The sequence below is a fragment of the Malania oleifera genome, chromosome 3, assembly GCF_029873635.1.
Source record: "Malania oleifera isolate guangnan ecotype guangnan chromosome 3, ASM2987363v1, whole genome shotgun sequence".
Classification (NCBI taxonomy): Eukaryota; Viridiplantae; Streptophyta; class Magnoliopsida; order Santalales; family Ximeniaceae; genus Malania; species Malania oleifera.
Genome location: NC_080419.1, coordinates 89943751 through 89969083, shown reverse-complemented (window position 1 = coordinate 89969083; position 25333 = coordinate 89943751). Strand labels below are relative to the sequence as shown.

Here is a 25333-nt window from a genome sequence, read left to right as displayed (position 1 = left end):
ATTAAAATTTTAAAAAAAAATATATATATATTATAGGTTAGGAATAAAGGCAGAGGCCAGCTGCAGCTAGGGCTAGGGTCCTCTCCTCTGTGCCCGACTGTTCGTGTCCTCTCATCTACGTCGTAGCCTCTCAATGACTCGGTCTCGGACCCTCAGTTTTCCTTCTCCTTCAAAGTCTCCTTTGCGTCGTAGCCTCTCCCCTCTTGGGTCTCAGACCTCGGTTCTCCTTCTCCTTCAGTCCTTCTCCACTTCTCCTTCTCCCTCTTCGCAAATCGTCTCTTCAGTCTTCGTTGCTTTACTTGAGGCTTAGGCCCTAAGCGCCAGCGGCTAAGCTCCTCTTCCCAGTTCTCAGTTCTCGTCCCGATCCCCATCCCAAATCCCTCTTCCAATCTTCCTTGAGCTGGATGGGGCCACTCGGTAACTCAGGTACATATTCTATTTTTTAATTATTAATTTTAATTATTTCAGTTAGATTTGGTTAACCGAATTACCCGAAAAGGAATTCGATCGGGTTTGGGTAGGTAGCTCTCCTTATTTGGTTAGTTCGATTAACAGGATTTATTAATTTAAATTTTTGGTTAATTCGGTTAATTAACTGAATTTGGTCGAACCGACCGTTTGCTCACCCCTAGCATAGGGGACCTTTGACATATCTCGAATATCATACCGGTTTAGCATCAGTCATGCTAAACTTTTTCAACACCTTCTTCACATAACCGCCTTAAGATAACCACAACCTCCGTGCAGTTCTGTCCCAGAGAATCTCCATCCTAAGTATGTTTTTGATTAAACCAAGATCTTTCATGTCAAACTCTTTATGTAATAAATCTTTTAACTGATTTACCTCAATTAAATCTTTCATAGCTATTAACATGTCATTAACATACAACAATAAGAAAATAAGAGAACCATCATCAAACTTATTCACATACACATAGCAGTTATACTCACATCTTATATAGTCAATCTTGATCATATAGAAATTAAATCTTTTGTACCATTGTCTTGGAGACTGTTTTGGCCTGTAAAGAGATTTCCTCAACTTGCAAACTAAATGTTCTTTTCTTGGTTCACTGAATCCCTCCGGCTGTACCATATAAATCTGTTCCTTCAAGTCACCATGGAAAAATGTCATATTTACATTCATTTGTTCCAAATGCAGATCATAATGAGCTACTAATCCCAACACAACCCTAATGGAAGTGTGTCAGACCACAAGTGAAAAGATTTCATCATAAATATTCCCTTTTTTCTGTGAGTACTCTTTTGCCACTAACCGTGCCTTGAATTTCTCTCATTCCTTTTCAGAAATTGCTTCATTCTTCTTATATACTCATTTGCAACCTATTGCCCTCTTCCCATCTGGAAGCTCCACCAACTCCCAAGTTTGATTCTTATGCAGCAATTCCATTTCTTCAATCATAGCACCCATCCACCTACTTTTCTCTTGGTCGTGCACTGCCTCTAGAAAAGTAGTTGGATCATTGAAACTAATAATGAAAGCATAAGATACTAACTCTTCAAACACATACCTTGGCGGTGGTCTGATTGGTGCATCTGGATCTTCGTATAGGAATATTGTCGACTTGATGGTTTCCCGAACTAGAACTCCCTACAACCGTAGAACCAAGATCATTGTCACTGCCCTGAGTTTCTAACTCTACCTGCACAACATGTTCGTCTCTGCTCCAATTTTCTAGCTTCTGTTTTTCGTCATCAAATTCTTAAGTACGCTTCACCATAGCTTACATGTTTTCATTCCTTTCAAGATTTTTCTCTTGTGAAGTTTTTCATACCATGTTCACCCATATGTCCAAGTTGTATATGCCACAAAATGGTTTCATCAAATTCAGTATCTACGACTACAACTCCACCTACAACCGTAGTTCCCTGCAGTGTATAAATATTCTCATCTCACTTTTGCCATTTCATCACCGTTAGATTACCTTTTCACACTTTCATAATCCCACTTTCGGACTTGTAATTAAATCCATTACAATCCAAAGTGCCAAGTGAGATGGGACTCTTCCGTAGGTCCAGTATGTGTCTTACATTACTTAAGGTTCTCACAGCACCATCAAACATTTTAATTCTAACATTTCCAATGCCAATGATTTTACAAGAAACTTCATTGCCCATAAGAACTGAACCTGAATTTATCAACCTGTAAGTGTAGAATCACTCTTTGTTTGGAGTCCTATGGTAAGAACATGCCAAATATGGAATCCATGAATCCGTGAGGCTATTCGACCCCGACGAAACTAAAATTACATCATCATCACTGCAAACTGAATTTCCTTCGTGAACTACATTTGCTGATTTTGAAGTACCTTCATGCCTTTCATCATTTCCTTTCTTCAAATTCGGACACTCTGATTTAACGTGCCCCTTTTTACCACACTTTTAACACTGGATATCCTTTTTCTTCTTGAATTAGAGTTCAAGATTTTTGACTCGATCCATTTTTGAATTTTCCTTTCCTATGATTATAGTTACCTTTCACCACAAGTCCTTCTGAGGGTGAATTTTCATTGCAGATTTTCAACCTTTGATGAGATCCTAACAAGGCACTTATCACATCTTCCAAGTTCAGAGTCTCTTTCCCCCATGTACGAGTGGTAACTAAATTTTCATGTGTGTGAGTTGCTAGCAAGGAATTCAGTAACATTCACGCCTTATCATCCTCTTCAAACTTCATATCAACACGCATTAAATCACTTATGATTTAATTAAATGTGTTGCTGTGTTGATTCAAGTTTGAACCATAAACCATCTTAAGCCAATAAAGACGCTGCTTAAGAAATAATTTGTTAGTAAAGGATTTGGACATGTACCGACTTTCAAACTTTTGCCAAACAGCCGTAGGAGAATCTTCCTCCATGACATGATAGAGTACTTCATCATCCAAATACAATCATATTGTAATAACAGTCTTTGCCTGTAATTCTCTCCAATTAGCATTATTCATACCTTCTGATTAAACACCATACAAGGCCTTCACCATCCCTTACTGCACAAGAAAATCTTTCACTCTCCTCTGCCACAAACCAAAATTTCAGGTTCTATCAAATTTGACAACATCAAACTTTGCAGATGAAGTGCTCGATGCCATAACAACAACGCTCTGATACCAATTGTTGTGAATAAAATCATATTTGCATAGCGGAATTTAAACACAACAAACAATGAAGAACGATTATGTAACACATACACGCAGTATATCTGAAAGCAAAGCTTAACAATGCAAAGATTTACGTGGTTTGGCAAAACTTATATCCACGAGAGCAATCGGAAAAAGTTTTCACTATGAGAATGTCAAAGAACACAATACAATACAATACAATACAATACAATACAATACAATAATCTTCTTTCTTAATACACTCAGACAAGTGTATAAATAAAGTTTCTTTTGAAGGTTTCCCCCAAAAAACTCAACCAAATTAACGTTCGAATTTAAATTTTGAATTCAGCCTCGCTGCCCTAGAACAAAACTGTCGACAAGAGCCGATTTCTAAGATTTCAGTAAAACCGTCGACGGATTTCTCCAGATTACTAATATTAACTATGTTTTCCTCCTTGTGTGTCAACCATTCCAAAAAATGAGCCACCAAACACAACAATTTGCATAAAAATTGTATATAACAAATATTTTGAAATAATATAATTATTTAAGTATTTTTTTTCTAAATTATTAGTATTATTTATTCATTTTTGGTATATTTTTAAAATTTTAAATAATAATTTAATTATGTTGTTATACTTATATCAACTAATTGATCCAAACCAGTTAAGCCAATTAGACGTGCCAATCTGAAAATTGAGTGTACTTACAAGTTCAATTTTCAAAATATATTCTACTCGACTGAACAATTTTTTCAACTTAATTTATTAAATTAATGTCATTTTCTTTAGTTATTTTATCACATTTGAAAAAAAAAGGTAAAATTTTAATTTAATAAAATTTATTTTTTTTCATATATGCTTAATAGTTGACTAACAATCAACTAGCAAAAGGTTAATTTTGTCAATAAATTTAAACCTTAGCAAGTTATTTGATAGTTTTTAGAACAGAGAGTAGAGCATCATTTTTGAAAAAAACTCAAGAGGTGTTAGATTTTAACTGATAGAACTTTGAATAACTACACTTTAATATCTGTAAAGTAAATTATGATAATATATTCTTAATTTATTTCAAAAATATATCTATATTTAAAAAAAAAATTACAAAAATATTGTACACTATTATTCACATCACAAGATATATTTATAGGCAATATAATCATAGTCGAGAAATTATAGAGAGTAAAGAAAAAATTTAGGTGTTATTTTAAGTTTGAAATTACAAATAATTAATTAAAATATAATTTTTATTAATTAAAATTGATATTTTTTTTATTAAAAAAAATTAGAATGAGATCTTTATCATACTAATGGATAGATATAAACAAAATCACGTTTCTTAAGCTTTTTGCTTCACAAGATATGATTTATTTAAGTGAACTAGAGAAGTACTTAAAATAAATAAATATAAAAATGAAGAACACATAAAATAAGTATCCTGCAAGAGGAAAACAGCGGCACATCAGGGCCACGAAAGTGACACCTCAGACTTGTCACCTACAACCGTCCAATTTGTATGAACCCTTTGAACAAGTGACACCTAAGAATGGCAATAAGCTTACCAAGTGATTGCAATCAGCTGACAAGTCACTCTCTTTTTGGCCAATTATATAGAAGTTTCCAGGAAAGTGCAATACAAAATTTTGAAAGTGGTCCATTTGGTTGTCGAGAAAATTGATGCAAGGAAACAAAAGCTGAAATTACATTTTCTACTGCCTGGCTCCCTAACAAAAGTAGATTACTCCTATTCTGAAACGTTTCTGGGACTGGGTAATATCTGCTTCCTCTCCGCAGAAAATATAGATAAATCTAATATTTTGTTCTCTATCATTATCATAATACTTACTGATATAGACAGTGTTGCTTCTATATAGGATGCTAATTTCCCAGAATATGAAGAGAGAGAGAGAGAGAGATCGGGCTAATCTCAAGGAATGCTAATATTTCAAGACAAATAACAAAAATACAATTTCATGTATCGAACCTTATTTGAGTATTGGAAGAGAAATAGCAAACAAGGAAAAGCTGTAATGAAGAAGTCATAACAAAAAATTCCACCTTGCACCAGAATTGATAAGTTTGATGTACGCATTCCTAAAATCTTCAAAGAACATATTCTGATTGTTGGCATACCTTGTGATCCACCTGTGCAGACAATGAAGGTTTAAACACCATTAGATGAACAAATAAAAGATACCAATGCCCCAATTGAATCTGCTTTGTTCCAGTACATTATATTTTTAGCTGGAATTTGATGGATTCCTCATGCAAATGATTATCACCCATTCATCCCTGGTGTTAATGATTGGCGGGAGTTGAACAGACAGGAAATGTGTAGCCAGTGTCCAGCATAAAGCTGAATGTGAACCAGAGTCGCTGCATATTTTAGATCTATGTATTTGTTCAATCCACCTCAGGCCCATAGTTAATAATTTAGATTCATAAATCATATGACCTCTGGAAAAAATGCTCTTGAATTTGATTGGGGAAGGAAACAACGCATGAAAAAAAAGTAAAAATAACCAGCAATTGGTCGTACAGATTATGCAAAAATAATTCCAATATTTTCCAACTTACACATATGGAGTCTGAACCTCACCAGGAACACAACCATCTTGATATTGTGCAATTTCCAATTATTGGAAAAATCTGGAGTTACATATTGCATAATACCAACCAATAAACATGTTTCCAGTTTTAGCTGCTTCCTCCCATATTGGTTTCAGTCTTGTTTCATCAATGAAAATAATCATCTATCCTGAATATAGGTTGATCGAGGGTGTGTGTGTGTGGGTCAGAGAGAGAGAGAGAGAGAGAGAGAGTGAGAGTACAATTAAGGGCAGGTTATGACTAACCTTAAGCATTCGTCATCCTCTACGAGGGCGTGGTCTGTAGGAAGCCCAATCATACTTGCCATGCCAGCTGCAAATGAAAAATAGAATCAACAGATGAAACCATGATGAGAAAGAAAATTGAGCAATAATTATATATCACCGAGCAAGCTAAAAAAAATTAAAAGCCCATAGTTAAATGATCAAGCAATAATTTGAGTGACTTCTTCCTTGGCAATCTGGCATTGAACAATCAATATCTTTCTTCACCAATTCAATTTCTCATGATTTAATTTTCAGATTGAGTGGACTCCAGCCAGATGCAAGAGTGACATGCATTGAATGATTTGTTTTGATTGACGATTCATCCTTCAATGAGAATCACGTCAGTCCTGAAGGCATCCATCCCTTTTTAGTTTCCTGAGATGTTATTCACCTGAAGACATCCATGGCTTCTCCAAAAGAACTTGGAAGTACGAGTTGTCAAATACAGTTGGATTTCCAAAACCTTTATTTCCAAGAGTATGAGCTCCAGACAACGCAACAAGTTCTTGTGTCCTGCCAAGAAAACATAACTAAATATCATTGAAGTTATTCATGGTAATATATGCTTGTGATCTAATTCATACAAGTAATAAACTCTGTTGGTTCAGCCAAGCATAGAACTCCAAAAACTGTTCAACTCTGATTCTCTGGAGTGAACTCCTCTTCATCACCGACCAAGTAAATTCATAATCAGCACTAAGCATAGATTTGAGGACTAGGTGCCTCATGGATTCCAGTGAGTAAATATCAAGAATTCAGAATCAGCTAAGGTGCATGCTCCTTTCTAGAGCCATCATAAAACAGTTACACTGTTAAAAAATCTGTCTAAATTGCTGAAACCATCAAATTAATATGAGTGTTTGCTCAATCGACCATTAAATAGGACCTGCATTAATGGTAGGTCATAATCATTTGCATGTCGAAATTTTTTGGGAAGAGGGTATGAAGTGATTACCGAAACACAATAGCCCAAGATCTTCCTTCCCTTGTTCAAATCAACACTAAATAGAACAATCAATAACCAAATATCCCGAGTGATAGAAAAATCAACATACAAAATCATCCAACACATAAAGAAGACATCGAGATTTACATGAAAAGCCCTTCAATGTGAAGCAGAAAACTATAAGACAGAAGTCTGCTTCCAATCTTTCACTATGTCATAAATAATAGGATTACGATGACTCTCCTAGTTAAAACTAGACAAAACTAGAGACACATATTAATAATCATCAACACAGTATAAGTCATCACCAACAAGATGGGATCAAACAAGAATGAAAGATGTAGGGCCTCCCAGAAAACAGAAGCCACTGCCCCTGAAACAAAAACCAGCACTAGAGAGCTTCAAATCACAATCACAACCATGCAAAATGGAGAAGGATGAGTTGCAAACATGCCATTTATTTCAGCTCAACTAGACAAGAAGTCACCATCCAATGGTTGAGAACAAGCTAATTGCGCAAGCCCCTTCAACCCAAAATTTTCAACAAACCTTTTCCCTCTTAATCTCGCTCTCTTCTTGTTTGTCCCAAGGCATGCACAAACCAAAAAACTTCAGGCAAGATTTCGTTTCCCAGAATTAAATTACTTCTCTAAAAATGACTACTCATGTTCCGAAGCAAATTAAAACTTATAAATGAATCAAATTCCATTGCATGACTCTCTAACCAAGTGGAAATATATGTGTGCCATCCCCCACATAGGAAGAAAACCCAACAAAACTCCCTCTTCTGAATATTTTGAGTTCACAATACTAGCAATCTTGCAACAAGTTTTGTGTCTCTTTTGATATGGATTTTGTCATCATGTCTAAACCAGTATCACCACTATAGATCTTCTCAAGTTTTAACAAATTGCAATATAATGCATCTGTAATCCAATAATGGTATTTCACATCAATGTGTTTTGATTGAGAATGAAATGTCTGAATCTAGATGAATATCACTCTATCACAAAGCAACACATATTTCTTTTGCTTGAACCCAAGCTCATGCAAAAATATCTTCATCCACAACACTTCATGATCAGAGGTTCCAATAGCTGCAACAAACTCTAAGTAGAAAGGTTACAACATTTATATAACTTGAACAGCCAAGTTACACCTCCCCTATGAAAGTAATCAACTACCTTGACATAGACTTTCTAGTATCAACATTTCCAGCTGTCTCCATTTACATAACCAACTAGTAGAGATTTTCCATTCCCAAAGCAAAGACATAACATTGAGGTACCTTGGAGATACCTAAGAATCCATTTCACTGCATTCCAATGATCTATACTAGGATTGGAGGGAAATTTGCTAGAAAAAACAAGAGCATGAGCTATGTCTAGCCTCCTGCAAACCATTACATACATAAAAATTTCTATTGCTAAAGCATATGAAACTCTTCTCATCTTTTCCTTTTGTTTCTTGGTAGAAAAGAACTCAAATTGAATTGATTAGTCCATGTTGAATCTTTCAAGCACTTTCTCAATGTAGCTTTTGTGTGATAACCACAACTTCTTGGCTTTCCTATCATTTCACTGGTGATTAACAAACCAAAAAATTTCCTTGTTAGGCCACAATACTTACTCAAATCTTTCTTCAACTCATCAATATTTGATGCATCCTGACCAACAATTAGCATATGCTCAATACAAAGCAATAACAAGAAAATCAACATCAGAATTTCATATACAACTCCCTTAGTTCTTGCTTCAAGCCATGCAAACTTTTTATTTCACTTAGAAATCAAAATTTTCTTTCCTTTAACCTGAAAACCCTATGGAGAAAAAAATATTATCATAGTCAATTCCCCACTTCTGGCTAAAACCTTCCACAAGTAAACTTACCTAGTACCTAGGCTATGAAATATGCTTTTTACACTTTAGTGTGTATACCTATTTGTTCTTAAGAACTCTTAAGGGCAACTTTACTAGGTAAAATGTATGGTTTTCATGTAAAAATATTAACTTTTATTGTATAGATTTCAACCACTCATCTCTATGCTCATGTTCTATTGCCTTCTGATAACACTATAATTTTTTCTAATCAATAAGCAATACACATCCATGTGGGGAAGACCTACTTATGGTTGAGTCCCTCAATGATCTCTTTAATGGTATATCAAATGAAATTGGTGGCATTGTTGTTCTATAACTGGATAATCACTTAGTTCAATTACCTTATTGAGAATCTACATCACTGGGCCCAACCCAATCATGCTATACATCATCTCCAACTTGATATGAAGTCATTAAGATGAGGAATGACATTCCAAGTCAACCAAATCATTATTGTGTCTTTTTATTTTCAATGACTTTTTTTAATGTCTTCAATAGTTTGGTCTTCAACAAATTCATACTTACTTCTAATCAATTTCTTCCCAAGTGGATCATATAGCCTATGCTTGAAATTCTCATGTCCATAGCCCACAAAGATACATTGCTTAGTTTTTGCATCAAGCAACGACCTCTCATTCATCGGAATGTGCACAAAAAACTTTGCAACCAAACACTTTCACGTGACTGTGGGAAAGATGTCCACCCCAAACACTTTCTAGCATATCACATTGCAAGGGAGAGCATGAAGAGAGATTTATAAAATGGACAACTAGTCTACTATGCTTAGTGCCTCATTCTAAAAAGATTTTGGCAACTTAGCATGTGACAACAAGCATCTCGCTTTCTCTACAAAACCATTCGACTAACAAGTTTTTGAAGGATTTTTCAAATGTCAAATGTCTTGCACTCTTCAACATTCATCATATGGCTCTAAAAATTCGCTTAGATGAACTTAAATTTTCTTTGTATTTAAACACATCTAATAGTTGGTCTTTGGTCTTCAAGTTGTAAACCCATACTTAGCACAAACTATCATTAATAAAAGTATACTTGGCAAAGTGGATCAATTCGGACAATTTGTAGTGGATTAGGCGGATTATCAGGTAAGGATGTTACAATCTACATCCGACTCATTTAAGTTGCAGATTTATAGAGGTTCGAATCAAATAATCCATGGCAGATGACGGATAATCCGTCGTTCCCATCCCTAATATAATTTTTTTTACCATCCGATGAACAATTTATTTTGTAACATAATAGTTGAAGTAATTTTAAAATTATAATTTGGCAATTGTTGAATACTTAATAACTAATCACAAAATTATAAATTTTTTATTTTTTAGAACATGAATTTAGAGGCTTTTGTTTTGATCACGAGAAAATGAAGTATTTGGGTTTGAGTTTGAGTGTGGGAATGAGGCAAATCCAGAGGTGCATACAATAGCACAAGAGATGGGAGTGTGGGTCTAGGCTTTTGCCTATAGAGTTTATGCTAATTGAATTGATGCCTAATAAGCATGGGTATATGGGATTATCAGTGAATTTAAAGATTAGTTGTTAGTGGATAGGCAGATTTCCATCGGATAGGAAGATTAGTTGTTAGTGGATAGGCAGATTTCCATCGGATAAAATCCTAAATCCGCCAACCGACTCATTTAGAAGCAGATAAAAAAAGTTGAAACCATTTTTTACTCATTTAATGTGCAGATCGGTTATGAGTCAGTTTAAGCAACTTGGATTCGACTCTAATTAACATATTTTTATCCATTTTGCCAAGTCTAAATAAAAGAAACACATTACAATGAACCTCCAACTCCAAGTGTTCTAGTTCTTATAAAGCCACACATAGTTGAATGCACCTAAGTTTGAAACATTACATTTTTAGAAGGATAAGCACTTCTAAGGTTACTCCATGTTGCTTTCCTATTAAACAACATTCACAAGGCCTTGGAGACAAACCTTTCATTTCTTCCTGACTAGAAATTAAGTCTTTTCTTACTCAAGTTTAAACCTCTTCTGCCCCAATTTTGAAGCTAAAACATTCCCACTGCATTAACCATGCTCTTAAACAGATTTACTTGCATCAAATAGAGTGTCAAACACTTCTTTCACCTAACGAAAGCCACAGATCCTTTAGTGAGCTTCCATTGCCCATCACCAAAGATGTTGCAATACCCTTCATTATTAGTTTTTCTACAGAGATTAAATTCAATCTAATATCTAAAATATGTCCCACATCTCTAAGAAATAACCTACAACCTTTGTTGGTTTGCAAGTACATATCTTCTATGTCAACAACTGTAGATATGTCATCATTTCCCATTTTCACCACAGCAAAATCACTAGGTGTATATGGATCCCTTCTTAAAATAGCATAAATGAATGCATTGTCTATCACCCAATTGGTCTTTTGGCAAGCACGATTAATTTAACCATCATCACAAATAATTGCACAAATTAGTCCTGGTCTTCATCTTTACTTTGCTCTTTCTTCCACTTTTGACAATTTTTTTTATATGACCATTCTTGGTGCAAGCAAAGCATTCTATGTCTTTCCTAAATTAGACTTGCTTTTGGATGGTCACGATTTCTTAGGACCTTTGCTTTTGCTTCTCCCTTTATTTTTTGTGACAAAAGATTTTGGCTTAAGAGGATAAAAAATTTGCAATTTTTCTCCTCGTACCTTTACTCAACAAGCTGCTTTTTATCAAACTCATAGACACAACTCCTTCTAGGGTTGAGTTTGTGATAGAAACTCTAAAAGTATCACAAGCATCTAGTCAAGAATCAAGAAGCCGTAAAGCCTGCTCATCAAAGGAAATTTTAATAGGGCAACGTATTTATATTTTCCTTTATTCCATTCAAATGATCATTAATAGGAGTGCCATCCTTTTATTTCTAATTCATAAACTTTTTTTATCATGTATAATAATTTTCCCCCCTATTTTCTATCATGAAGCTTAGCCAACTTTGTCCAAAGTGACTCTGCATCAATTTCATCACTTACATGATTATGGACATCATCATCAAACCATTGTCGAATACAACCACACACTCGTCTATTTAACAATTTAAATCTTCCCCAATTTTATCTTGCTGACTCACAAAGAATAGGAGCATGAAATTTTTTTAAATAAATAAAGTCCTTCATTTTCCCTTTCCAAATATAATAATTACTCACATTCTGTTAGCCCACTTTACCTAAAAGTGGCCCAACAATGCATATCAAGCAGTAACACACCCCAGCACATGCAGCTCGACAGCATGTGAGAAGATAAACATATGATAAATAACACCCATTACAGGGAATACGATAATTTTTTAAATACCAAACAGTAAATGTGGGCAACAAGACTACAACTCAGGACCTCTTGGTAACCAGCTTTGATACCATGTTAGATTACCACTTTACCTAAAAGCTTAAGTTGTTTTGTTGTGGACCAACAATGTATATCAAGCCTTAACACATTCAAACTAATCACTCTGCTAGTGTTCATCTCACAGCTACACTGAACAATACTCAATATTTCAAGTTTTCAGTATTTAACAACACAAAATCAGCCACACACATAAAGAAGACGCAAAGATTTACATAGAAAGCCCTTTGTTGTGAAAGGAAAAACCACAATATCAAAGTTCACTTCCAATGTTCACCATGTCAAAATAGTAGGATCACAATAAGTCTTTCCAACATGAAACTATAGGCAGTACAGTAGCACAGATGAATAGTAACTATCAAGAACAACAAAATTCTTTGCATCCACTATTATACAAGTCATCACCAACAAGGTGGAATCAAACAACAATGAAATATGAAAAACTAGAAAAACATACTGCTACCATCCCAGCAATGAAAATCAGCACTAGAGAGTTTCTAATCACAAATGTGCCATCCAACATGAAGGACAAGTCACAAATATGTTAAAATTTCAGCTCAATCGAGAAATCACCATTTGATCATTGACAACAAGCTGACAGCTCAGGTCTTTCAACTTAGGATTTTCAGCAAATATTTTCCCTCTCATTCTCTCTCTTACTTTATGTTCCAAGGCATGTATGAACCAAAGTTTCCAGCAAGCTTTTTGCTTCCCAAAGAATTGAATTTTCTCCTCCAAAGATGACTACTCATCTTCCAAAGCATATTACAACTAACCAATAACTCAAATTCCTTTGCATGACCATCCAACCAAGTGGGCTACCACTAAAAGTAAATATCATCTTTAACGTAGGCATGAACCAAGACCTCCCAAGTGGACAATCCAAATATATGTGACCATCCTCAACATAGGAGGGAACCCACTGTTCTTTGCTAAATTGCAGGATAAGTTCAAATTTTCAATGAAGATACAATGGAAATTTGAAAGTTTACATACTTCATTGGAACAAACTGAATGTAATCTCTAAATAGCACAAACAAATTTACGAAAACAAGAAGGTTAGACCCTTTCCCGTATACAAACAATACAAAAATTATCTACTCAGGAGCACCAAATGAGTACTAGTAAAGAGAAAATTAACTAAATACATAATATTTTCACAATTAAAATTTAAATAACTGCAATTTTATAGTCTAAAAGATTAGCACTCAAAATTCTAGAACTCAAATTCTAAAGATTAATGAAATAGGAAGGAAGAAGTGATATTTTAAATTGCCAATTTAGATGCTCAAGAACAATATATTGTTTGAACTCAGAACATGTGCAGACAGAAATTAATTAAGCTGCATTAACACAGAATGTTTAAATGAAAAAAAAAAAATTCCAAGATACGAACTCACGATAAGCCTTTCCTTTGAAAGCATCGCTTCAAACCAGAAGCATCCAGAGATTCTTGAGGAAGTTTTCCTTCAGGATCAGGTGCCCTAAAAGAAAAATGTAATTATTAATGATATGAACTGAGAGTTCTCATACCATTCTTACAATTTCCATGAAACTGGGTAGAATTGAAAAGCCAGTGGGAGAGACATAAATTCAAAGAAATTCAAACAAAATTAACCATACTTCAGCAAGAACTGCTGCTAATTTATAATGACAAGCTTGAGAATTACTTGCACAACCCATCATATGACACTGCTTTACATGGACAGAACTACTGTATATTCTGCATAAATCATGTGGTAAAAGTTCCTTACGTCAAATCTAGTCTGCCTATCTGAACTGGGATTTTAGGACCTCCACATACAGAAACGGCTTCAGCTCCAGCCACAGCAATCATGTCTGCCCATGATGCTAATTAAGGAACAAGCAACATGTTAGCAGCGCATTATAGTGTTATGAAAGCAGAAGCCTACTCGCGTTGCCATTTCAGATAGAAAATAACCTGGTTGGATTAGATCAACTTCATTTTTTGCTTTCTCAACAATCTAACAATGCATCCATCCAGAAGTTAGCCAGTATGAGATCCTATAAAAGTTTATTAGTGTGGATTTATGCATGTGTAGATTTAAACTGAACAGACTCAATAAGAACTCTAAAAGAAGTAGAAGTACAGATATATGTATGTGTATGTGCACAGGAGCATAAAACTCTGCATGGAAACCCAAAAAGTAGAGATACAGAAAAGACCATGCCTGAAGAGACTTCTTAAGACCTGCATTTTCAGGTCTTTCAAGTTCATAAATTATAGAGCCATTCATACCTCCTGCAGTGATCATAACAATTTGGAGTGAATACAAAAAAGAAAAGGAAAGACCAATATACAAAAAAGAAAAGGAAAGACCAATAGTAATAATTCAGATAAAAATAGCCAGCAACGAAATCCAGTGAAAAAATATATAGGTGCCAATTTATGCATATATCTTTTAGCAGAAAGCAAAACTCAACTCAATCAAACATGACAAAACTGTATATCAAGGACAGACTGCCTAAACCCACTTGCAACACCACCCCCCCCCCCCCCCCTAACTCTTTTTTTTTTTCAAATTAAATAAATTGGACACTAGAAGATTACAGAACACAACCGATAGATGCAGTATGGCACCTCAAGTATTGAACATGTTATTTTGCCAAGCATGATGGCTTAGGCAGAAATTAGTCATGAAATCTCATATGCTATTTTGATGTTTCAAAATACCACCACCTTATATGCTCCTGTTTTAGTGCCCAATATGAGGCAATAGCAGCAAGATGAATAAAATAATCCTTAAAGATGAATTACATGCAACAAATATAAATTTGAAATTTATAGATATTTGAAAAAATAAAACAAAAAAAAAAAATACAGAGCAATTTATCCGCATTGCGCAATGATCCAGGATGTTATATGGCATAGCCACATTTTTACATTACAATACCAAAGTCCAAGCAGAACATAAGCCCATCAAATTCACTTTAAGCCTAAGAGATAAATAGATCAAATTCTTCCCTTTTTACTGTTTGTAAAACTCCTTCAAACTGGGAAATTTATCAATCATTTATATGACTTGCCATTTGCAGCAGCATTTGGTCAGTTTTACGGCAGATTGTTTTACAGCATATTGAAATTTCAAGCATAATGTACAATGAACTGTATAATCCGCTCATAAAAACAAATGACACCAGTGGTAGTTCTTCCCCGTCTCATTAAAAGAAAAAATTTAAGATACTAATAAATATTTCACTTCGACTGTAGAGCACGTCATGTACTGTTAGTTCGGAAGGCCCATTGTGCCCATTATCTGGATTCCAAATTATAATTATAATTGATAGGGTAGCTAATTTCAAAATCGGTCAGCAGGTCAGTAGCTTGTAATACAAGAAAAAGCACTTAATTACATGGCATCTTGTTATTCCTAGTAATTGTCATACACACAAGTATCATATAACAGCATTTACCCCAAGATCATTTCCTTCAAACAAATACCTGAATTTTCATCCACATCAAAGGTTCCAGCATCGTGAAAAACAAGGCGAAGCACACCAGCAGCCTTGCCCTTGGACAATACCTTTTTCACCTCTTCCTTTATTAGTTGATATTCACTGGCATCTAACCTTGAATTTAATTTGAGAATAAGCAAATAATTAACAACTAATTAACATAAACAACCACCCATATGCTCACACAAATCACAAGACAATCTAACAACACTATTTTCTACAATATGTGGCAGGAGTATTATATTGCATTACCCAATACATCCATGACTGGTGATATTAAATCAGAAAGTGTATTTTAAGATAGAGCAAGGGATAAGACAATCGACATGACTGACTAAGGCAACAGACAACAGAACATTGGTAAGATGCAAAGTTCATTCTATTTGTATTACATATGATGTTTGTAGAACCTTAAAATTTGGGGAAACTAAGGGAACTCCTTTAATAATCATGTATGATGCACCAAAAACAGTCAAAGAGTACAAATTTAGTAAAAGTATTTCATGTGAATCAATTTCTTTCAAAAGTTCCATTTTTCTTTTCTGTTTAACATCTGATGGGACTGTTTCACTACTCAGTTAACATTAGGGTCACCTCGAAAACATTTGGCGCTCTAGAATATTTTCCTCTATTGTTATTGTATGAGCAGACACAAACTCCAATAGGATTTTGGATGGACAGATATAACGCTTTATTACTAATAAATGCACTCGTCAAAGCAACTCTTGAACATGTTGAAACTCATAAATTTGTAATCAAACAACTTAAACAATCAAAATGCAAATATCTCCTAGAACTCTAAGTCTAAACCTCCTATTTTATGGGCCTTTAGTGGGCCTAATAAACAGAGCTAAGATATGAAATTTCAATACTTTGGGACTTTAATTCATGATGAATAGTTACCAGACAGGAAATGAAGAACCACATTTAAACTTGGTCTGTTTGATATCACCATAGAAAATTACGAAAACAAAACAAAAAATGAAAAGTAATAAAGTTCTAAGTCAAAGCTTACAGCCAATTTGCTTCCCCAGAGTCACTCTCAGTAGTGAGTTTGTAACCTGTTATCATGTGCTAAGCATGCAATCCAAGAAAGGCATTCAATTCTAGCACATTTTCAACAGAGAATTATCTACATTTACTACAATAATTTAAAACTCAAAAAAGTGAGAGACTTTCTTCTCCTAGCAGTGATTTGTAGAATCTGTTAACAGTCATTGAAACTAATTTTGATCTTACAAACTAAACTAGATAAAATAAAATAAACCTCCATAAATAACTGAAAATAAAGACACAAAATACCCTAAGTAAAATAAACATAATCCCAAAATAACCTTGTGAACTGTACAGTTGCAGTACTCCTCAGTACTATGGAGCTGCTACAGTGAACAGTAACCATCTCTGGAACTGTGCATGGTAATGGAATGCAATGTTCAATTCAACTCCCAAATCAATCCTCTATCATTATCCCACCGAAATTTACTTAGGGTATTTTGTGTCTTTATTTTCAGTTATTTATGGAGGTTTATTTTATTTTATCTAGTTTAGTTTGTAAGATCAAAATTAGTTTCAATGACTGTTAAGGTTAAGCAGCCAAGGGGCAACTATAACAACAACAAATTTATCAACCAAAAGATTTGGTTTCGGTGGGATAATGATAGAGGATTGATTTGGGAGTTGAATTGAACATTGCATTCCATTACCATGCACAGTTCCAGAGCTGGTTACTATTCACTGTAGCAGCTCCATAGTACTGAGGAGTACTGCAACTGTACAGTTCACAAGGTTATTTTGGGATTATGTTTATTTTACTTAGGGTATTTTGTGTCTTTATTTTCAGTTATTTATGGAGGTTTATTTTATTTTATCTAGTTTAGTTTGTAAGATCAAAATTAGTTTCAATGACTGTTAAGGTTAAGCAGCCAAGGGGCATCTATATTTTTGTACTAATTTTTTCTAGGAAATCAACAGAGAATTATCTACATTTGCTACAACAATTTAAAACTCAAAAAGTGAGAGACTTTCTTCTCCTAGCAGTGATTTGTAGAATCTGTTAGTATGATGCTAATAGTTTATGGTATATTAACTCTTTACTTCAATTATTAGCCTCCAAACCAGATTTGAAACCCTATATTTCTAGCCAAATTTCACTTATTTCTCAGTTTCTTCCCTATTTGTTCACGTGGTGCATGTGGCTCAACTTGAAGATAGCTATCGTGCTAGCCAGATGGCAGCTGCAGTTAGTTGTTTTCTATTATGACAGATGGAAAATCCTAACCAAATGGACTGCAGTCATTGGTTCTAAAGAAGGGTAATTCTGTCAGTTACTTGGGCTTGCTGATTTATATAAGAGGAAAGGAAAAGTGTTGTATGTGATATAGTGTTTTTCTTTCTACGTGAGATCAAAAGAAAAACAGAGAGAGCTGGGAAACACTTGAGAGAAAATTCATTAGAAACTTGTATAGTTTTCTGGATGGGAACGAGTGTTGCAAAGACCAGTTCTTGTATAGATGTATGCAGTAAACTTGTACTCTGTAACCTCTTGATCACAATAGTGGATTAAGCTACAGCAGCAACTGGATGTAAAGACATGCATTGTGTCTTGAACCAGTATAAATCTGTGTGTCAATCTTTTAGAGCTTTACAGTTTTCTACCACAGTTTCTTCTTGTTCCAGTTTAAAAGTTCATCACGTTAAGTCTTGGTCGTGGCCTGCTGCTCAAAAAAAGTGGTATTAGAGCCTTGTGGTACAGTCCAAATTGGTGAACAAAGAAAGATCAAGAAACGACAAGATACTTTCAAGAAAATGGCAGTTTCTTCAACAAAGTATGAAATGGAAAAATTCGATAGCACCAACGACTTTGCATTATGGAAACTGAAGATGATGGCTTTGCTAGGTAATCTTGGGTTAGATGAAGCACTTGCTGGAGAATCAAATATTCCAACCTCTTGCACAGAGGAAAAGAAGAGAGATATTATGAAGAGAGCCTACAACACACTGATTTTGAGCTTAAGTGACAATGTTCTCCGGGAAGTTACAAAGATGAAATCTGCAGCAGAATTTTGGCTAAAGGTTAGAAAGTCTATACATGACCAAGAATTTGTCCAGTAGACTTTGTCTCAAAGCCAAATTTTTTACGTTTAAAATGCTTGATGGAAAGAACATGAAAGATCACATTTCAGACTTCAATAAACTCTGTGTTGACTTAGAGTATATGGGAGTAGAATATAAAGATGAGGATAAAGCCCTTGTCTTGTTACATTCACTGCCAAAACAGTATGAGACTTTTGTTGATATTCTGCAACATGGTCAGGATGCTATTTCTCTAGAAGATGCGGTTGGGGCTTTGAATTCAAAATACTTACAAAAGAGAAATGATGGAATAGAACAAACAGCTGGAGGATTGGTAGTAAGAGGTAGAACTGATAAAAGAGAAGTCAAACATGCAAAAGGAAAATTCAGATCTCAGTCAAGAAATAGCAAGAAAGTCATAAAATGCTATCACTGCCATGAAGAGGGTCATATAAGGAGAAACTGTCCTAAAAGGAAGAAAGTGAATAATAAAGAAAAAGAAACCAAAAAAGGTAAGGATGCTTGTATTGAAGATGGCTATGACAGTGCAGATGTTTTGGTTGTTACTACTAATAAGTTAGAGAAAAACTGGATATTAGATTCTGGCTGTTCTTTCCATATGACACCAAATCAAGACTAGTTTGAGACTTATAAATCTGTTGATGATGGCCAAGTTCTTCTTGATAACAACAAATCACGCAAGATCATAGGGATTGGCTCTGTTAGACTGAAAAGACATGATGGAGTTGATAGGCTATTGACTGAAGTAAGACATATTCCTGAACTGAGAAGAAATTTAATTTCTTTGGGTATATAAGAGCAGAATGGCTGCTCTTATAAAGGGGAAAATGGAACTCTGATAGTGTCAAAAGGGATGCATGACAGTCACGAAAGGGATTCGGGAAAACGGTCTATATGTGTTGTTAGGGAATACGGTTATAAGTGCTACAGATGCTGTTGGTGAGGATGTAAACATGAAAACTCAAATATGGCACAAAAGACTCGGACACATCAGTGAAAGAGGGTTGTTTGAATTACATAAACAAGGTTTATTGTGTGGAGACAGCATAGGGAAACTTGATTTTTTGTGAAGTGTGTACACTTGGGAAAGTTACCGAGTGAAATTCAATGCTGGTAAGCACAAAACCAGTGAGATTCTGAACAATGTCCACTCATATTTATGGGGACCAGCAAGAAATAAGTCCCTAGGTGGAGGGAGATATTTCATTTCTTTCATTGATGACTATTCCAGGAAAGTTTGGGTTTATATTTCTAAAAGAAAAGACCAATTTTTTTCAAAATTCAGAGAATGGAAGAACATGGTAAAATTACAAACAGGAAAGAAGATGAAGGAGCTGTGGACAGACAATGGCCTTGAATATCTGAACTCGGAGTTTGAGAACTACTGCAAAAATGAAGGAATAGTAAGACATTACACTGTTCCTAATACACCTCAACGGAATGGGCTTGCTGAAAGAATGAACAGGACATTACTGGAAAGGGTCAGATGCACGTTCATTAATGCTGGACTGCCAAAAGGTTTCTGGGGAGAAGTAGTAATCACAGCAGCCTACCCCATAAACAGGTGTATTCAGCTGCTTTAAATTTTAAAACACCAGAAGAATACTGGCCAGGGCATCCCCAAGACTTCAGCAATCTTAAAGTGTTTGGTTGTGGCATATTCACACATCAAACAAGACAAGCTTGACTTAGAGCTAGGAAATGTATGTTTGTTGGATATCCACTAGGTATCAAGGGATGTAAGCTTTGGTTCAAGAATGAAAGTCAGTCAAGAATGCTTGTAAGCAGGGATGTTGTCTTCAGAGAAACAGAGTTCTATATGAGTTCAGCAAGTAAACAATCAAATGCAGGAAGCCCAGGTGATGTTGAGCTTCAGGTAGAGATTCAAAGTTTGAAAGAAAATGAAGCATCAGGTTCACAAAGTGCAGACAGCATAATCCCTGAAGAAGAAGATCAGTTTTTTAGTGATTCAAAAAACCTGCAATCCTATCAGCTTTCAAAAGATAGGAGGAGAAGACAAATTTAGACAGGTATGGATATGCTGATCTGATACCCTATGCTTTAATGGTTGCGGATGATATGAACAAGTTTGAGCCAAAGTCATATGAAGAAGCCGTGATTGTTCAGAAAAAACAGAAATTGCTTCAGGCCAAGCAGGAGGAAATGGAGTCCTTAAAGAAGAACAGAACCTGGAACCTTGTTGACAAGCCAAAAAATCAAAAGTTATTTCGGAGTAGGTAGATTTTTAAAAAGAAATAGCCTCTGCAAGGTGAAGGGAAGCCTAGATACAAAGCAAGGCTTATAGCTAAAAAGGAGGGAGTGGATTATAATGAGATCCACTCACTTGTGGTGAAACACACCTCTATGCGGGTTCTGCTTGCTCCTGTTACACAGTTTGACATGGATTTGGAACAAATGGATGTAAAAACAACATTTTTGCATGGTAATCTGGAAGAAAGAATTCTAATGATGCAACCTGAAGGTTTCATCAGAAAAGGAACTGAAGGAAAAGTTTGTTCATTGAAGAAGTCATTGTATGGGCTGGAGCAATCCCTCAAACAATGGTATCTGTGTTTTGATGAGTTTATGGTCAGAAATAAACTCAAGAAGCAGGTATGACAGCTGTGTATACTACAAAACTCTTAATGAAAATCAGATGATATACTTACTCTTGTATGTAGATGATATGCTTATAGCTTCATCTGATAAAGAAGCAATCAAAAGTCTAAAGTATCAGCTCAACAAGGAGTTTAAAATGAAGGACTTGGGACCAGCAAAGAAAATTCTTGGGATGGAAATCTACAGAAATCAAACAAAGGGTACATTATTCTGTCACAAGGCAACTACACTGAAAAGTTGCTGGAAAAGTTTAACATGACAGAATCAAAAACAGTTCAAACTCCCTTAGCTAGACACTTCAAGTTATCCTCCAAAGACTCATCAGAGTTGGATCAAGATAAGCTTGAAATGTCAAAAGTTTCTAATGTGAGTGTTGTTGGAAGTTTGATGTACTCAATGGTCTGCAGTCTGCACTAGACCTGACTTAGCATATTCAGCAAGCTTAGTCAGTAGATTTATGGCAAATCCAGGGAAGTCTCATTGGAATGCAGTGAAGTGGGTATTTAGAAACTTAGGGAACATCCAGGTATGGTTTGTTATACAAATCAAAACAAAGTAAAGATAATGCAGTGCTGGTTGGATATGTGGATGCAGAACTTGCAGGGGATCTGGATAAAAGGAGATCCTTGACAGGTTATGTCTTTACTTTGTTTGGCTGCACTATAAGTTGGAAAGCAAGCCTACAACATGTAGTAGCTTTATCAACAACTGAAGCAGAATATATAGCTGCACTAAAGCAGTTAAAGAAGCATTATGGCTTCGAGGTCTGATTGGTGAGCTTGGGGTAAATCAAGAAAAAGTAAATGTCTATTGTGATAATCAGAGTTCTATACATTTGTCTAAGAACTTGATGTATCATGAAAGAACCAAACATATAGACGTTAAGTTTCACTTTATTAGAGATATAATGCAGCAAGGGAATATATCTCTGGAAAGGATTCATACTAAAGAGAATCCATCGGACATGATTGTGACAGCAAGCAAGTTCAAGTTTTGTCTAAACTTGCTTAAAGTCACTGATGATCAAAAGAATTAAGATGTGTGGTTTGCTGCTGTGGCTGGGTAATGTGAAGATAATCTACAAGCTTGATCCAAGGTGGAGAAAATGTGGTGCGTGTGGCTCAACTTGAAGATAGCTATCGTGCTAGTCAGATGGCAGTTGCAGTTAGTTATTTTCTATTATGACAGATGGAAAATCCTAACCAAATGGGCTGCAGCCATTGGTTCTAAAGAAGGGTAATTCTGTCAGTTACTTGGGCTTGCTGATTTATACAAAAGGAAAAGAAAAGTGTTGTATATGATATACTGTTTTTCTTTGTACGTGAGATCAAAAGAAAAACAGAGAGAACTGGGAAACAATTGAGAGAAAATTCATTAGAAACTTGTATAGTTTTCTAGGATTTGGATGAGTGTTGCAAAAACCAGTTCTTGTATAGATGTATGCAGTAAACTTGTACTCTGTAACCTCTTGATCACGATAGTGGATTAAGCTACAGTAGCAACTGGATGTAAAGATACACATTGTGTCTTGAACCAGCATAAATCTGTGAGTCAATCTTTTAAAGCTTTACAGTTTTCTACCACAGTTTCTACTTGTTCCAGTTTGAAAATTCTTCAAGTTAAGTCTTGGTCATGGTTTGTTGCTCAACAGTTCCGTACTTGTGCAGTGTCAAAAATGCCTCTAGGACTAGTTAAGGTGATATTTGAAAAATATTACCGTATTTATGCACTTGCTAATGTCAACCTTGAATGTGATGGTCTTTAATGCATTGAATAAAAGAACTTCCTAAAATAGTACTCTTAACTAGTGACCTTATGATACGCATTTTCATGACCCTTTAACTTACTCTGCAGCATTGACACCAAAAGGTTCCATGGTTTCATACAGAGGAAGAACAAATGGAAGAGTTGCCGTCAACATAAGCCCACGCCTTCTGTATGAAGTGCAAAATAAATTTTTATCTGCATTTAGAACAAATAAGAATAACAATTAAAAACACACAAAAAAGGATCAAACTTAATTAATAAAATATGCTCAATAAGAAACTCTAACAAGTTCAAAAAATCAGTAAAAGCACATTCTGGAGCCCACACATATGTACATAAAGAGCCATTTGGTTTACGAGAAAAGGTAGGAAAGCAAAGAAGATAGAGTTCAATCTTAGATTTTACATTGTTTGAGATTCAAATTGTCAAGAAGTTCCACTCCACTATGCCACAACTAATTAACCCAGAAAAAATTTTCAACAATGCCATTAAAAACCAAAAACAAAAGCAAAAAACAGAAAATTAGCAACTTGTTTTATTAATATTTGTGGGACTAAAATAAATAAAAAACTTGACTAAGAAAATGCTTGTGTTTTGTCCTTGAATCAAATGACAGATACAAAATATGATTAAAATAATAAAAATATATAATTACAAATACTACAATAAAAACAAAAATTATTATAATTATTTGACTCAATTAGTATATTTCAAAATCTACTTTACAAAAACAATCTTATCGTATATGACAATTGAAATATAGTAAAAATATTTTTTTAATAATTATTTTTCCAATTTTTCTGAAATTTTATGAGAATTTTTATTTTAATTTAATTAAAAAGTATGGATAAAATCATAAAATCTGATTTTTAGCCTTAGCTGAAAACGCTAATAGAAACAGAAAACCAACAACTTAAGAAAACGCATTTTCATAATCTGTTTCTTCACTGCAGAGAAACGAAAATAGAAAACCAAAAAAAAAAAAAAAACTATAAGAAACAAGTCCTTAGAAACCTAAATTTGTCTCTAAATTAACCTAACATTGGCCCAATTTTTTATTATTCCTGAAATTCCCTCGTCTTTTCAAGTTATCAACTGTAGAAAAATAAGTAATTTAACAAAAAATATTTATAATTTTAAAGTTTTGAACCCCATTAACTTCCTAACATCCATGATCCATCCTTCCCCATAAAGCAGCAAGTTTGGGACTAGGGAGTACAGAATAGTGGGCAACCACAGCTAGTGCGAGTGTGTAGGGAACAACTTAATTTTCTTTTGGCTTCCTTCAGCAGCCAAACGGAGACAAGAAAATTCAGAATCTTTCACCGTTTTGACCTTGATTCAACCACTTGGCTTAACAATTCAGTTTCCCGCAGATAAGGAATCTAAAACAACAAGAAAAGTGAAATATAAATTTTCTTTCTTTTCGTTTCTTGTTTTATCATAGCAACAAAATCGGGCATAAACAATTCAGAAAATTTAAAAAATTCGATTGCTATGACCTAAACACAATTAGTTAGGTTCAATGAATCTGACTTTGCCCCGTATTATAAAACCAAAACAACAGAAGACGCAGAATTTCAAATTTTCATTCATTTTCTCACCAACCAAACAAAAGACACAGTCCTTACCGAAATTATTATTTGTAGTGATGGTAGCGGCGGAAGCATGAAAGGCATTGGCGCCATATTTGACCGTTGAGAGAACGTTGTTCGCGGGAAATTTGGAATTGCAGGAAGCGAATGAGAAGGAGGAGAGCAACGAAGCCCGGTCGAAGCTTATGATCGCCATCTTCAACGGACGGCTCAGAATGCATCCGCCAAATTGATGGTTTATGGTAGAACACCTTCATTTGACGGGCTTCGGCCCAATCCATCCTCACCTCTCACGAGTTTTTTTTTTTTTTTTCAATTATTATTTTTAATTTTAATATTTTTTATTAGAAATTAATTAAAAAATAGTTTGATTTGAATTTTTTTTTTTTTTCTCAAATTGATCGATCCAACGCGTATTAAGCATAAAACACTGATTATTAGACCTGTGACTTTTAAGTAAAAGATGCTACCATGATCAAAAGTAAACATGACTAAGGCATATGATAGGGTCAAGTGGGACTTTTTAAACTTGGTTCTGAAAAGTTTTGGTTTCTCACAAAAATTCTATGGTTTAGTGGCG

The 25333-nt window shown here is 34.8% G+C and overlaps 1 protein-coding gene across 2 annotated transcripts; it reads right to left on the bottom strand.

Moving 5' to 3' along the window:
• Positions 1 to 5045: 5045 nt before the first annotated feature.
• On the bottom strand, positions 5046 to 25027 carry LOC131152101 (putative L-ascorbate peroxidase 6). 2 transcript variants are annotated; one of them, XM_058103745.1, is made up of 10 exons: positions 24790 to 25027; positions 23239 to 23353; positions 15666 to 15793; positions 14395 to 14465; positions 14145 to 14187; positions 13957 to 14053; positions 13603 to 13686; positions 6391 to 6512; positions 5979 to 6045; positions 5046 to 5268 (listed from the first exon to the last, which is right to left on the bottom strand). In XM_058103745.1, exons 1-10 carry the CDS (start codon positions 24947 to 24949, stop codon positions 5163 to 5165), a joined length of 993 nt encoding a protein of 330 aa, XP_057959728.1. In that variant the 5' UTR covers positions 24950 to 25027; the 3' UTR covers positions 5046 to 5162. The 2 variants fall into 2 exon arrangements, with proteins under 2 accessions (XP_057959728.1, XP_057959729.1); XM_058103746.1 differs by lacking the exon at positions 24790 to 25027 and having other exon boundaries at positions 15666 to 15788; positions 23239 to 23354.
• Between the last annotated feature and the right edge of the window lie 306 nt (positions 25028 to 25333).